The following is a 14531-nucleotide window of genomic DNA, read 5'->3' as shown; positions in this document are numbered from 1 at the left end:
AGTTTACAAATTATATTAAAATTAACATTATGGTGCTAGACTATCCATATACAGTCTAGGGGTTTCTACATACTTGGGAGACTCTGTGTTTGCAGATTACTGATAAGAAAATTCCCCATACCAATGAAATTGTTTGAGGAATGCTGAACTTGAGATGGGAAGTGCAGGACATAGAAAACGACTGAAAGTCAAAGGGGGAAAAAAGAGGAGAGGAAATTGACTTGCTTCTGCGAACTTAAGACCTGGAGGGGAAGATTTTTGGGCATTTTCAAGTTGAACCCCTTTTGCTGTTTATAACTTAGGTTGTAAAAACAGTAAGACGTAAAAGTCAGGTGAATTGTACCCTAGGACAAATCCTTGTGCCCCCCCCCCCAGTTCATAATCTAATATTTTATACATAGGCTTTCTTGTTTTAATTTTCATTATAATGTTGATAAATAAGTGGACATTGGTAGGGTTTACCTGCACACAAGTATGCTTAGGATTTTGGCAATGGACATCAACTCCATTTGCAGCTTCACCTCCTGGCTCCCGCTTGTTACCTTGCCAACAGTTTCACCACCAGAAGAATGAAAAAGATCACATGATTCTCTCCTCAGTCTCCTTTCCTCCACAGTAATATGCTATTTCAAAGTCAAAATTCCTTCTGAAGTTTTAACATGAAAGTATTTTTCGTGAGATCAGTTTTGTTGCATTTTTTTACTGTTATTGGATATTGGTCAAGGTTTTCAGATAACTGGCTGGCCAGTTTTCAGGAACTGGCTGGCCACGGTGTGAGACAGGATGCTGGATTAGATGGACCACTGGTCTAATCCAGCAGGGCTCTTCATACGTTCTTATGTATACTATGTTGACTTTCTTTCCCATTATGTAGGCTGCTGTGTCAAGTCTTCTGGAAATGGCCCCAGGAACAACTTTTAAACCAATCATTGGTGATTCATCAGTGGATCCTAAAAAGTAACTTGAAAGTCCATTTTCAATTTTAATATTCAGCATTCCAAGTAGTGTGTCATTTTTAAAAGGCAAATCCTGAGTTATAAGGAAGAGAAAAATTTAAGCTCGAGCAGTAGTTATTAGATTTACAGTAAGAATTCAGTTGCCTAATGTCAAAGATATTCTTCATTGACATAGAAAACTGCCCTGATGTCAGTAAAAGTGAAGAAGAAAGACATACCTGAAGGGACAGGAGAGCCAGTTTGGTGTAGTGGTGAAGTGTGCGGACTCTTATCTGGGAGAACCGGGTTTGATTCCCCACTCCTCCACTTGCACCTGCTGGAATGGCCTTGGGTCAGCCAGAGCTCCCTTATCTGGGAGAACGGGGTTTGATTCCCCTCTCCTCCACTTGCACCTGCTGGAATGGCCTTGGGTCAGCCATAGGTCTGGCAGAGGTTGTCCTTGAAAGGGCAGTTGCTGTGAGAGCCCTCTCAGCCCCACCCACCTCACAGGGTGTCTGTTGTGGGGGAGGAAGATAAAGGAGATTGTGAGCCGCTCTGAGACTCTTCGGAGTGGAGGGTGGGATATAAATCCAATATCATCATCATCTTCTTCTTATAGGCAGTGTAGTGTTGGATGTGGCTGAATTCCTAGCTGGAAGCCACAGATGGACCTGACATTACCATATTATAAGTCTGTTATAAAAGTATGCACCTGGTGTAGTCACTGGAAGGGGCAGGATACATACATATTGTCCCCAGAAGTAGGATTCAGGTGGCAGTTCTTGTGTGTTCCCCTTAGGAGATCTCTTTGAGAATGGAGGCCTCTGTGCCCTGCAGGCTGTGAATCACCTCTTAAAGTGTTTTGCAGCTGTAAAAAGGGACTTGCTTGAGTTGTCTGCACCAGGGATGGGCTCAAATTATGAAAATGGTGGTTCATTTCTCTTCACGGTTCATTGGTTTGCCCGATTTGGTGGTTCAGTTTGGTTTGTGGTTTTTTTTAATTTTCTGAACAAATTGCGGTTCGTTGGTTCATTTGGTTCAGGAGTGTTAGAAAGTGCTGGCACCCCATGAATGTGGCTGGCACGATGACACCCAGAAGTGACACTGTCACACCAGGCACCTTTGCCAGGGGGATGTTCCTGGTGCCGTAGCGACACTTCCGGGTGATGTCATCACACTGGGCATGTCATGACGTGTGAGGATCCCCTGCTGGTAACGACACAGATTAATCTCTTAAAAAACAAGCTGCTTCATTTTGCAAGTTGTGTATAGCATGAATACCTGAACCAACTCAGAAGAAACCATGAATTGGCTATTTTAGGTATGAATTGCGATGAACCATAAATGATTTAGAGTTGGGAGTGAGCAGTGAAGTGGCCAAGTTTGCGGATGACACTAAATTGTTCAGGGTGGTGAGAACCAGAGAGGATTGTGAGGAACTCCAAAGGGATCTGTTGAGGCTGGGTGAGTGGGCGTCAACATGGCAGATGCAGTTCAATGTGGCCAAGTGCAAAGTAATGCACATTGAGGCCAAGAATCCCAGCTACAAATACAAGTTGATGGGGTGTGAACTGGCAGAGACTGACCAAGAGAGAGATCTTGGGGTCGTGGTAGATAACTCACTGAAAATGTCAAGACAGTGTGCGTTTGCAATAAAAAAGGCCAACGCCATGCTGGGAATTATTAGGAAGGGAATTGAAAACAAATCAGCCAGTATCATAATGCCCCTGTATAAATCGATTGTGTGGTCTCATTTGGATACTGTGTGCAGTTCTGGTCGCCGCACCTCAAAAAGATTATTATAGCATTGGAGAAAGTCCAGAAAAGGGCAACTACAATGATTAAAGGGCTGGAAAACTTTCCCTATGAAGAAAGGTTGAAATGCTTGGGACTCTTTAGCTTGGAGAAACGTCGACTGCGGGGTGACATGATAGAGGTTTACAAGATAATGCATGGGATGGAGAAAGTAGAGAAAGAAGTACTTTTCTCCCTTTCTCACAATACAAGAACTTGAAGGCATTCAATGGAATTGCTGAGCAGTTGGGTTAGAACAGATAAAAGGAGGTACTTCTTCACCCAAAGGGTGATTAACATGTGGAATTCACTGCCACAGGAGGTGGTGGCGGCCACAAGCATAGCCACCTTTAAGAGGGGTTTCGATAAAAATATGGAGCAGAGGTCCATCAGTGGCTATTAGCCACAGTGTGTGTGTATATATATAATTTTTTTGGCCACTGTGTGACACAGAGTGTTGGACTGGATGGACCGTTGGCCTGATCCAACAGGGCTTCTCTTATGTTCTTAACCAATGAATCCCTAGTCTGCACCAGTAAGCTCAGTTTACAGACAGAATCACTTCCTTACTATTTGTAACATTGACATTCTGCCCTCCTCACAAGGTACTCTGTGGTATGCCTGAACACCTCATTATTATGCAGGGCCAGCACTGGGGCTTTTGCCTCCCCAGGCAAGGCCCTGCCCTCAACTTCCAGTCAGACGGTGATGCGGCAGTGGGTGCACTCAGAGCCTGGCTCCAAACTCACCCGCCACCACAGCACCCTGCAGACCCCACTCAAGCTTCCCAGGAAGCCTGAGCTGGGTCGGGGTGGGGCACTACGACGCTTGCATGGTGTACTTCTCGCAAGGAGCACGCTATGCGAATGCTGGCCCCAGCCCTGCTCAGGTTTCCCATGTCGCAGGAACCTGAGTGAGGTCAGGGGGTGCTGCAACGCTTGCATAGCATGCTCCTCACAAGGAGCGTGCTACACAAGCGCTGGCCCTGGTCCCATTTAGGCTACCTTGGTTGTGGGCTGGCCAGTACTCCATACTGGCTGTCTTTTGGAATCGAAGTTTCCTGATCAGACGGTTACACAGCATGCTTTAGAGGGGGGAAATGCATCGTAAAATGTAAAAAAACTATATACATTAAATCTTTCCAAGGTTTTAATACTGTTCTGTTTACCCCAACATACTTGATATTTCTTCAATTTCTCTGTCCCATAGCGTCAGCAAAGTGGTTCTTTGTTCCGGCAAACATTATTATGCTCTGGCAAAACAGAGGGAGAAGCTGGAAGAAAATAAACAGGATACTGCGATCATCAGAGTAGAGGAGCTGTGCCCTTTCCCACTGGAAGCTCTTCAGCAGGAGATGAACAAATTTACAAATGCCAAAGGTCAGAAGGCTAATGTTCCATACAAGACTTGACCAGACCCTGTTAATCAAGTTTGGGCTTGTTTGGCTAATATGCAAATACTAATACCGTGGTGTGGAGAAATGCCTTGTCTCCTGTTAGGTGGGCAACGAAGAACAAACAGGAGGGAGAAGGACATTAGCCTATGACCTTCCACATGCATCTCTTAAGAAATCCTAATAGGTCTCACTAGAGATAATGGGATGCTCAGATTCCCCCACTTCTCCCCCTTCTTCTGGCAGGGAGCAGAGAGTGGGGGGGGGGGGCAGGATGTCAAATTTAGATGGAACTTCCTGGAGACAACAGGAAAAGAAGCCTTGACCTGGGCTGACCGGTGTCATGAGGGAGGAGACACAGGTTTGTTAAAACTGCGTTGTAAGGGGAAGGTGGTCTCTCTTTTCCTTGGGATTCTGAACTGAACAGATTGTGCTTGTCTGAGGTTGGGAGCAGGCCTCCATTTTGGACCTTGCAGCTGGCCCAGAGAGCTGGACCAACCCTCAATGTAATGGAAAACCTTTAGAGAATTAGAAAAGTGAAATGAAAGAGCCTGTCCTATTTTTCCCTCAGTTAGGAAATGTATAGCAGGGGGACAGAGGATTTGCATTTTACCAATTTCTTGTGTTCTGTCTTGCTTCAGGTATGGTGTGGTGCTAAAAATATACTTGCGAACATTTTCTTTTCAATAAATACTTTAAACGCTTGATTCTGGAAGTGGCTCTCTGTACCACATAGACCCCCACTGTTTTGGACATGTTGTTTTTAAAAGGGAGCTCCAGGAGGGGGAAGGGGAAGCAGTTGGCAACTGGCTGTTCCTTATGGGGCACACAAGGCATTAATCTATCCCCATGGTAGCCAGGCACTGGGTTAGTGGAGACATAGAGGCAAGGCCTCTGGATCTTGGAAGGGAAGCTTCCAACTGGGAAGGGACAGGATTCCCAGCTTAAGAACATAAGAGAAGCCATGTTGGATCAGGCCAATGGCCCATCCAGTCCAACACTCTGTATCACACAGTGGCAAAAAATTATATATATATATATATATATACACACACACACACACACAAACTGTGGCTAATAGCCATTGATGGACCTCTGCTCCATATTTTTATCTAAACCCCTCTTGAAGGTGGCCATGCTTGTGGCCGCCGCCACCTCCTGTGGCAGTGAATTCCACATGTTAATCACCCTTTGGGTGAAGAAGTACTTCCTTTTATCCATTTTAACCTGTCTGAAATTGCTGAGCAGACAGGTTAAAACGGATAAAAGGAAGTACTTCTTCACCCAAAGGGTGATTAACATGTGGAATTCACTGCCACAGGAGGTGGTGGCGGCCACAAGCATAGCCACCTTCAAGAGGGGTTTAGATAAAAATATGGAGCAAAGGTCCATCAGTGGCTATTAGCCACAAAAAATTTTTTGCCACTGTGTGACACAGAGTGTTGGACTGGATGGGCCATTGGCCTGATCTAACATGGCTTCTCTTATGTTCTTAAGCTGGGAATCCTGTCCCTCCCAGTTGGCATTTTCTTGCAAAAAGGGTAGGTGGTGGACTACTCTAGAGTGGAAAAGCCCTTCCAGTTGGGAGTGGGGAACCCCTTAGGAAGGCAGGGCAGAATGGGACTTGCAGGTCAGGGTGGGCATGCTCTGCCACATGTGGTATCCAGGGTCTCAAATGTGGAGCAGATACCAGTCTTTTCAGGTAATTGGCTCTTGGATTTCCATCTATGGTCCTGTTGAACATTCTTATGGTTCCTGAAACCAGTATGAAAACAATGGTGATGACAGGGAAGCTTTTTTCTTTTTAAAAGTTTCTTCTGCAAATTGAAACAGCAACCTATTCTCTAAAGGAGACAGATGGGTTGATTTTATTTGGCCCTCTAAAGGAAAGTCTCACTCCGGGGTTGGGAAGTGAGAGAGGTTTTGCACAAACGCAATCAAGTACGTCCATCAAAAAAAGAGAGCCCCATCTCAGGGCTGGTCGTACTTTTTCTTGACCTGACTTGTCTTGAGAGACTTCTTAAAAATCAGAAGATGACATCTGGCAATTGCAGCAGCCAGAAGAGAAGTCTTCCTTAGAGCTTCATAAAATCTCTGAATACATTGATTGTAAGATGGCAGAAAGAACCTTGTTAGAATTTGCCGAGCTGAAGTTGGACTAGAGAGTCCCATTTCACACCCATTCTTCCAACTGGAGCCATGTTAGGTCATGTTAGGATGCCCTGCTATGACTGGGGTCCCCAACCCCAGGTCTGTTGGCAACCAGGCTGCATGAGAGCTGATCTTCCTCCTCACCCCCTCTGTTTGCAAAGAAAAGTTGGGGGCTTCCAGGATCCATCATCTTGGCTTCAGAGGGGCTTGCAGATCGTCTCTCTGCGGCAACTCTTGAGTCTGGCTGTTGGAGGGATGTCACAGAAGTGATGCCCCAAAAGTCGGCATGGGACTTTTACGGGGGATTAATAATCTATAGAGGTTTTGCAGCCCAAACATTGGTTGTTGCAAGCCCTTTGTTAGGAAACGTCACCCATGAGGTATCACAACACGTCATAAATATATCTTGCATGACTGTTCTAGCGCATGGCACAGATCTGTGCATGGTACAGTTTGGGGGGGGGGTGTTGGCTCTTCAGCTGTTCAAGTTGCAGGTTTGTCTCTGGCATCAAGGACACCTCCCCCCCCCCCCCGGCAAAACAGTAGTTGTAGAAGGCTGCACGGAAGACATTTAGTCCAACCCCTTCCTCTAATGCTGCCATTTTCTTAACAGTGACTGCAATATCTGCTTTGGATAGGCTACTCTTACGGATAGTGAGGTTCAATTGAATATATAAATGACTGGCTGATGGAATCTTGAAATCTGATTGAAAGCTGCCAGTATATCTCCGTGTTTGGTCCAGACTGCTGAGAACTGAACATGTATTCAAGAAACGGTATAGATGCTGAAGTTAGAGCAATACCTTCCATTTCTTCTGCAGTGTTTATCTGGAGTCAGGAAGAGCCACAGAACATGGGGCCCTGGACATTTGTGTCGCCGAGATTTGAGAAACAGCTGGCTTGTAAGGTAACACTTCTGTATTCCGTGAAGTTGTCAGTGGGGCGCGTCACGTAGCAGGGGACCAAGACGGACCTTCTACGGGTTGCCAGCACTCTGGGAAGGGTCTGTATGAGAGGGCCCAGAGCACCCACCCAACCCCTGTATCTTTCCTATTAGCAAGTACCTTTTAACTGTGACGAAAGAGATGCAAGGAGCCGGGCAGTTTAACAACAAGAAGTTTAATATACCTACGTTCTCTAGAACAAGTGGGTAGTAAAACATTTAATGTAACGGTGAAATAAGAAACAATAAAGGTTGGTACAAAAAAATAAAAACCCTGATGCATGTAACTAGGTGTGCCCTTCCTAATACCGAACAGACTCACCTCCTTGGTTGAAGGAACCCCCCAGCTGCCTTCTCTTCAGAGAGAACCTTTCTCCCTGCAGCCTCTTCCAGAGAGAACCCACCTGGTCTGTCGCTTGGCCTTTTATGCTGTCCTCTGAGGTCCCACCTCCCTCTGGGCCAGTTTTCCCTCCAAAGCTGCTTTCACCCAGTCAGAGGGACAGAAGGGATCCTTGGAGATGTAGGCCCACTAGCCACTCCTACACAGGCTTCTCTGGAGCTTGTAGGCCTCACTGGGCCTAGGATCATGACCATTTAGTTCAGGGGTGGGGAACGTTTGGCCCGAGGGCTATTTACGGCCCTCAAGATCACTTGGTCTGGCCCTCAGGGATTGCTGGGCCAAGCCACATTGAGGCCTCCCCAGGGCCTGGCTGGCTTGCAGGGATCGCAGGACCCAGCTGCACTGTGCAGCTGTCTTCCTGGGGCCTGGCTGGCTAGGCCTGGAAAAGTCACTGTCATGATTCAGGTAAGTGTTCATTTCTTTATTTCCTTTTCTTTCTATTTCTTCCCCCCATTTCTTTGTTTCCCTTAATTACCCTTTCTTTATTTCCCTTTCTTTCCATTTCTCCCCCATTTCTTTATTTCCCATTATTCCCATACTTCAAATAGAAAAGAATTAGTTGCATTAATTTTGCCAGCCTGAATCGTTCTCTGAATCGGAGCACACCTCTGACATCACCATCATTTGCATACTAAGCAATCCCAGCTTTGAAGCATGTAAAGAATAGCACATGTGCAACAGGTTCATCAGGCTGGTGCCAACCCTTGGTTCCTCTGCGCTCTGGACAGATTCTGACATTTTGTTCAGTGCTCAGGTGTTATTGCTGGCAAATCAGATGCACTAATGAATGGTGGCAAACTCTTGTCCTACACCTTGGGGACGTGCTCATCCGTCACCAAGCAGCATGCTCATGTGCAAACCAGCCATTCACAAATAGGCTGCCCAAGAACCAGATTCTTCTCTCTGCCTCACAGGGGTACGAGACAGAAAGTATCGTGGTTAAGTGTGTCAGATTAGTATTTGAGGACCCAGGTTTAATGCCCAATGGAGGCCTGCTGGATGTACCAGATTCTTCTCTCTGCCTCACAGGGGTACTAGACAGAAAGTAGAGTGGTTAAGTGTATTTGAGGACCCAGGTTTAATGTCCAATGGAGGCCTGCTGGATGTCCAATGGAGGCCTGCTGGATGAACCAGATTCTTCTCTCTGCCTCACAGGGGTACTAGACAGAAAGTATCGTGGTTAAGTGTGTCAGATTAGTATTTGAGGACCCAGGTTTAATGTCCAATGGAGGCCTGCTGGATGACACAATGACACACGCTACTTGACAGGTTGTTGTGAGGATAAAATGGAAGGGGAAAATGTAAGCTCCTTTGAGGCCCCAATGGGGAGAAAAGTGAGATATAAATGGAGATAAATAAACACACTTATCTTCTGGTTTGCACTCACTGTCCTAAGCACAAACATTCAGTTCCTGTAATGCCATTTGCACAGTAACAGACAAACACAATCTCAAAGTCTATTCATCACCCCCTGTAACCAATACTCCCTATAAGCTGTGGAGTTTTGTGAGCAAAAATTCTACTTTGTGAGCTGTTGTTGTTCAGTCGCACAGTCGAGTCTGACTCTCCGCGACCCCATGGACAAAGTCACGCCAGGCCCAGAACAAATAAATCTGTTCTGTGTTATTCAATAAGCCACACAGTAAACTTGTGGCAAGAAGGCAAATTGCTTAGCTTATGCAAAGTGTTATTTCTTCTACAAAATCCAGAATGAATTTCACCATTCAGCCACTGAGCAACTAACTATCTAGTCATAGGTGTCCTATACAAAGTTGACCACAGTTTGGCAAAATAAACAAGCACCTGCTCAACTGACCAATTCTTTTCAGAATTCTCCAAGGATACAGCAAATAGACACAATAAAATAACAGCAAATAGACACAATAAAATATAAAAACCACCAAATGGTATTAAGTATAATTAACAGACATTTGTACTTAACACCAGCTACGCCATGATATGAAGAGAGCATTCAATTCCAATTCAGTCAGCTTTGTTGACTTAAGAAGAGCAAGAGAGAACAAAACCAGGGGAGGCAAGGCAACTCCCCAGCATAGCAAAAGACTGCCAGTCCTGACCTGCATCTTTACTGGAGCCCATCAGTTCCCTCCTCCAAGAGATGAGATGCTAGAGCTTTGAGACTGCAGGAGGAAACATAATTCTTAATGTTGATAGAATTCTGTAGGCTTTGGATAGGTTCATTTGAAATCTGTTAACCAGAGGATTAGCTTTATTTTAATGGGGTAAGGGAAAGGGAGAGAGAAAGAGAGAGAGAAATAAATACCGTCTGACAGAGGAGGAGGGAGTAAAAGGAAATAGAAAGCAAAAAAAAGACTGACAGGAAGAAAGAAATAATGAATGAATGAAAGGGAGAGGGGGAAGACAGTTGGGAAGGAAGGAAGGAAGGAAAAGGAAGGGAAGGAGTGAAAAAAAGGAAGGAAGGAAGAGAAAAGAATGGAAATGGAAAAGAAATAAAGAAATGGGAAGAAAAAAAGGGATGGGAGCAACTCACCTGTAAAACTGCTGACTCTTCGGAAGCCCACGCTCTGCAGCTTGGCCTGGAGCCTCGTGGGAAGTCGGGAGGCCCTGCGCAAGTGTGGCTGGCCTCCCCAAACCCAGTGGGACAGCAGGGAGGGCCCCGTGCAAGTGCGGCTGGTCTCCCTGAACCCTGCCAGCCAGCTGGGGAAGCTGCCAGGGCTGAGCCAGAACGCTGACCCAGGCCAACTGGAATGGCGTCCCAGTGCATTCCGGCTCAGAAAAAGCCCTGTAAATATCCAAATGGCCCTTGGCAGAAAAAAGGTTCCCTACCCCTGATTTAGCTGAAGCAATATGCATGAAATCCGTTTTTCCCATTCTTGTTCCTTTGATGGGTTAGTAGAGAAGAGGAGGAGATTGGATTTATACCCTGCCCTTCACTTGGAGTCTCAGAGTGGTTTACAATCTCCTTTCCTTTCACCTCCCCACAACATGCACCCTGTGAGGTAGGTGGAGCTGAGAGAGCTCTGACAAACTTGTCTTGAGAGAACAACTCTGAAAGGACTTGTGACTGACTCAAGGTCACATCAGCAGGTGCATGTGGTTGAGTGGGGAATCAAACCCAGTCCTCCCAGATTAAAGTCTGCACTCCTAACCACAACACCATACTGGCTCTCAGCATATTATGGGCAGTGCCAGAACTTGGCTGTTGAGGGAACTAAATGCTTCCAAGCTGCTGTCTCTAAACAGAGAGAAGTCTAGATGCAATTTTTGTCTGCCTTGGAGTCCTAATTAATTCTGAAATGTGCCTAGTGGTCTGTCAGCTGCTACTGGCCACAAGAGACAGATTTGCAAATTGGAGGGAGCCTATAATACTTTGCCCCCTTCGTCATGTGGAAAACCCAGAATGGAACTATTAGACAGCGAGGGAACAGGTACACACAACACACTAATTATGCACCATGAGATTTGTGGGATGTGGTTTCACTTGAGGTTTTCTACAACACTGAAGATTACAGATTAAAAATTGCAAGCATGTTCACATTTGAATGTTTAATCCCATGGGGTCCAGTAGGATTTAAGCAGTCTGTTAGTAGGATTGTACTCTAAATGATTAATCCAATCAATTTATAGTTTGGTCCTGTGTATGCTTGCTCCAAAGTAAATGATGTGATGTGCAAGGAAGCTTACTCATCTGCATAAGGGTCCATAGGACTGCAGCCTTAATCCTCATCATATCATGCCGGTTTCTAACACTAATTCCTTTCTTCTCTTCTGACTTAATTACAGCTTCATCTTGTAAGCAGACCACCCTTACCAACCCCTGCGGTGGGGATCGGGATCCTGCACCAAAGACAGCAGGAAGAGCTCCTTGCCAAGACCTTTGTCTGAGGCACTTACTTTGCCTTGTAGTTTTTTCTTCTTTTCAGATTGAAAATAAGGCCTTTCTTTTCTAGCAAGCACGAAGATCATGACCTTAAACTCGCTTGGAAGATGTGCTACTTAAAATCTGTGGACAGAACTCCAGCAAGAATTAATTGCTTTCAAAGTCCTATTCCATTCAGTGGGGCTGCTTCAGTTGCTCTTGTTGAAATCTGTGACATTGAGAGATTTACTGACACATTAATGTGCTTTTAGATGTGATTTTTTTTTTTTTGAAAAAGAAAAAGTTCATTAAGAGCATGCTTGTTTGTTAAATCTGAGACACTACTAAAATCATAATAGCCTTCTGATTTTGTGCATATGACATTGATGTCAAAATGTGCATGACTACGTTTTATTAGTGTTACCAAAAATGCTTGATAAAATTGTTGAGGCAGCTGGGAACATGAAACCTTGTGCTGTGTAGTTAAAAAAAAATCTTTTCAGGAAATAATAAAAGTGCACTCATTTTGAATAACTTCTCATAACTGTTTTATCTTTGGTGGAGAATTCATGTGACATCAGCAATAAGAGTGCAAACAGCATTGGGAAAGCAAATCTACCATTTTTTCCCTGCTTCACACATGGCAGGAATGGTCACTTAGCACATATGGACATATGAAGCTGCCTTATACTGAATCAGACCCTCGGTCCAGCAAAGCCAGTATTGTCTACTCAGACTGGCAGCAGCTCTCCAGGGTCTCCAGCGGAGGTTTTTCACACCTATTTGCCTGGACCCTTTTTAGTTGGAGATGCCGGGGATTGAACCTGCGACCTTCTGCTTCCCAAGCAGATGTTCTACCACTGAGCCACCGCCGACTGAGGTCCCAATGCTAAGCATGCTTACTTGAGAGTAAACCCACATTAAGTTCCTCTTTGACCTTCAGGAGTTATATAATATGTGTGAAAGAGCTGCCCGTGGCTCCCAAGCTGTAGTTTTGCCACCCTGCTTTAGATCATTGGATTTTCTTAACTGTGAGAGGATCACGTGACCTGCCGCCAGCCCACTCAGCGAACTCCAACTGGGAAGGTGCAACTCGTGAGTATTTCACGACCCATTGGATCTCCGTTGGCTGGGATTGGGGACAACTTGAGACCCAAGACACTGTAGATCGCAGTCAGTCGGTGACGTTCCAGGCAGGAGGGGCCTGCCAGAAAGACAAGCTCACACAAACTTGGAAATCGGGACGTCCCGTCTAGTTAAGGTAAGACCGCAGCAAATGGGGAATAGAAGTTCTCAGTTTAAAGAGGGTAATAGAGCTGGGGAGGTTTAGGGAATCCCCCAGATACAGGCAGGCAGTCATTTAGCACTGATGCTAAAAAGCAAGAAGGATAGTCTTTGACTATTTGAATAAGGAGAAGATAGTGAGCTTCTCTGTTTTTGTGTGGCCAAAGTATAGGTTGCTGGGATTTATTTGGCCTCCCTTTGGTAGTTTTGATGAAACAGTGCGACAGCTGTTAAACACTGATATTAATGAAAGGAGGCCTTAAAGTGAGGAATCCAGTTATGTGGGGATTCTCAACCAGGATCACTGGTCTGCATGATGAAATTTAAAGGGGAAAACAAAAAGAAATGGTTGCTTTTTGTGTGGCCACACCAAAGGGAACTCTCTTGGCTAGAGTCCGGATATCAGTCTCCAGGTGTAGCCAGGAGACAACCTGCAATTTCTCTAGATTGCAGCTGAATTAAAGTATTCCAAGAACTTCAACCTGGACATGGTTATTGGGTGATCTTTGTCAGATAATCCTCTTATAGTAAAGAAAGTATTTATAGTAAAGAGTGTTGGGAAACAGAGAGGGGAGAGAACTGGTCAACCCCCCACTCTGTTGGAATATTTTTTTTTTTCTCTTGTCCTTTCTTTTCCCTTTTGTTCTTGTTAACATTTGGTATTTGTAAAGAAGTGACATATCTTCACACTTAGTGAAAAGCGTAAGTTCTGTCTTGCATAAGTAAACTAATTTGGAAATGTTGTTGGAACATTATAAAGAAATACAGAGAATGTTGTCTATATAGTCAGAGATTAAAAGTGTTTGGAAGATAGTAAAGTGTTAAAATAAAGTTTGCTTTCATGGTTGGAGTTTAGCAGGATAACCGTGGCACAGAAGGTTAAAATAGCTGAACGTGTTGGGAAGTATTTCTTTCTTTTAAAGTGGTGATAAGAGTTAAGAGTTTATTTTGGTGTACATATTTTGAGTAGCTAAAACGGATTCAATTGCTTTCCTTGAAAATTGTTTGGCAAAACCTTTTATAGACCAAACTTTGAGCCTTTCTCCTGCCAGGAGACTGACATCCTCCAAGTCCTATCCCCTCCTTTGAAAACAAAGGAGGGGATAGGACTGAAATTGAAAACAAATCAGCCAGTATCATAATGCCCCTATATAAATCGATGGTGCGGTCTCATTTGGAGTACTGTGTGCAGTTCTGGTCGCCGCACCTCAAAAAGGATATTATAGCATTGGAGAAAGTCCAGAGAAGGGCAACTAGAATGATTAAAGGGCTGGAGCACTTTCCCTATGAAGAAAGGTTGAAACGCTTGGGACTCTTTAGCTTGGAGAAACGTCGACTGCGGGGTGACATGATAGAGGTTTACAAGATAATGCATGGGATGGAGAAAGTAGAGAAAGAAGTCCTTTTCTCCCTTTCTCACAATACAAGAACTCGTGGGCATTCGATGAAATTGCTGAGCAGACAGGTTAAAACGGATAAAAGGAAGTACTTCTTCACCCAAAGGGTGATTAACATGTGGAATTCACTGCCACAGGAGGTGGTGGCGGCCACAAGTATAGCCACCTTCAAGAAGGGTTTAGATAAAAATATGGAGCACAGGTCCATCAGTGGCTATTAGCCACAGTGTATGTGTGTATACAAAATTTTTTGCCACTGTGTGACACAGAGTGTTGGACTGGATGGGCCGTTGGCCTGATCCAACAGGGCTTCTCTTATGTTCTTATGTGACGTGGATTGTTGGACTTGATGGGCCGTTGGCCTGATCCAACAGGGCTTCTCTTATGTTCTTA

General features: G+C 44.9%; 1 protein-coding gene across 1 annotated transcript in view; it reads left to right on the top strand.

Moving 5' to 3' along the window:
* Window positions 1–11991, top strand: part of DHTKD1 (dehydrogenase E1 and transketolase domain containing 1) — a 53072-nt gene extending 41081 nt beyond the window's left edge. Inside the window, exons 13-16 of the mRNA XM_060258531.1 lie at window positions 875–957; window positions 3939–4108; window positions 7095–7180; window positions 11382–11991. Of these exons, the coding sequence (XP_060114514.1) occupies window positions 875–957; window positions 3939–4108; window positions 7095–7180; window positions 11382–11483 (441 nt within the window). The 3' untranslated portion in view covers window positions 11484–11991. The remainder of the gene's footprint in view (window positions 1–874; window positions 958–3938; window positions 4109–7094; window positions 7181–11381) is intronic.
* Window positions 11992–14531: the final 2540 nt, after the last annotated feature.

This window comes from Heteronotia binoei, chromosome 17 (assembly GCF_032191835.1).
Source record: "Heteronotia binoei isolate CCM8104 ecotype False Entrance Well chromosome 17, APGP_CSIRO_Hbin_v1, whole genome shotgun sequence".
Lineage (NCBI taxonomy): Eukaryota > Metazoa > Chordata > Lepidosauria > Squamata > Gekkonidae > Heteronotia > Heteronotia binoei.
The sequence above is the reverse complement of the archived record's forward strand: the minus strand, read 5'-3'. Positions and strand labels throughout refer to the sequence as shown.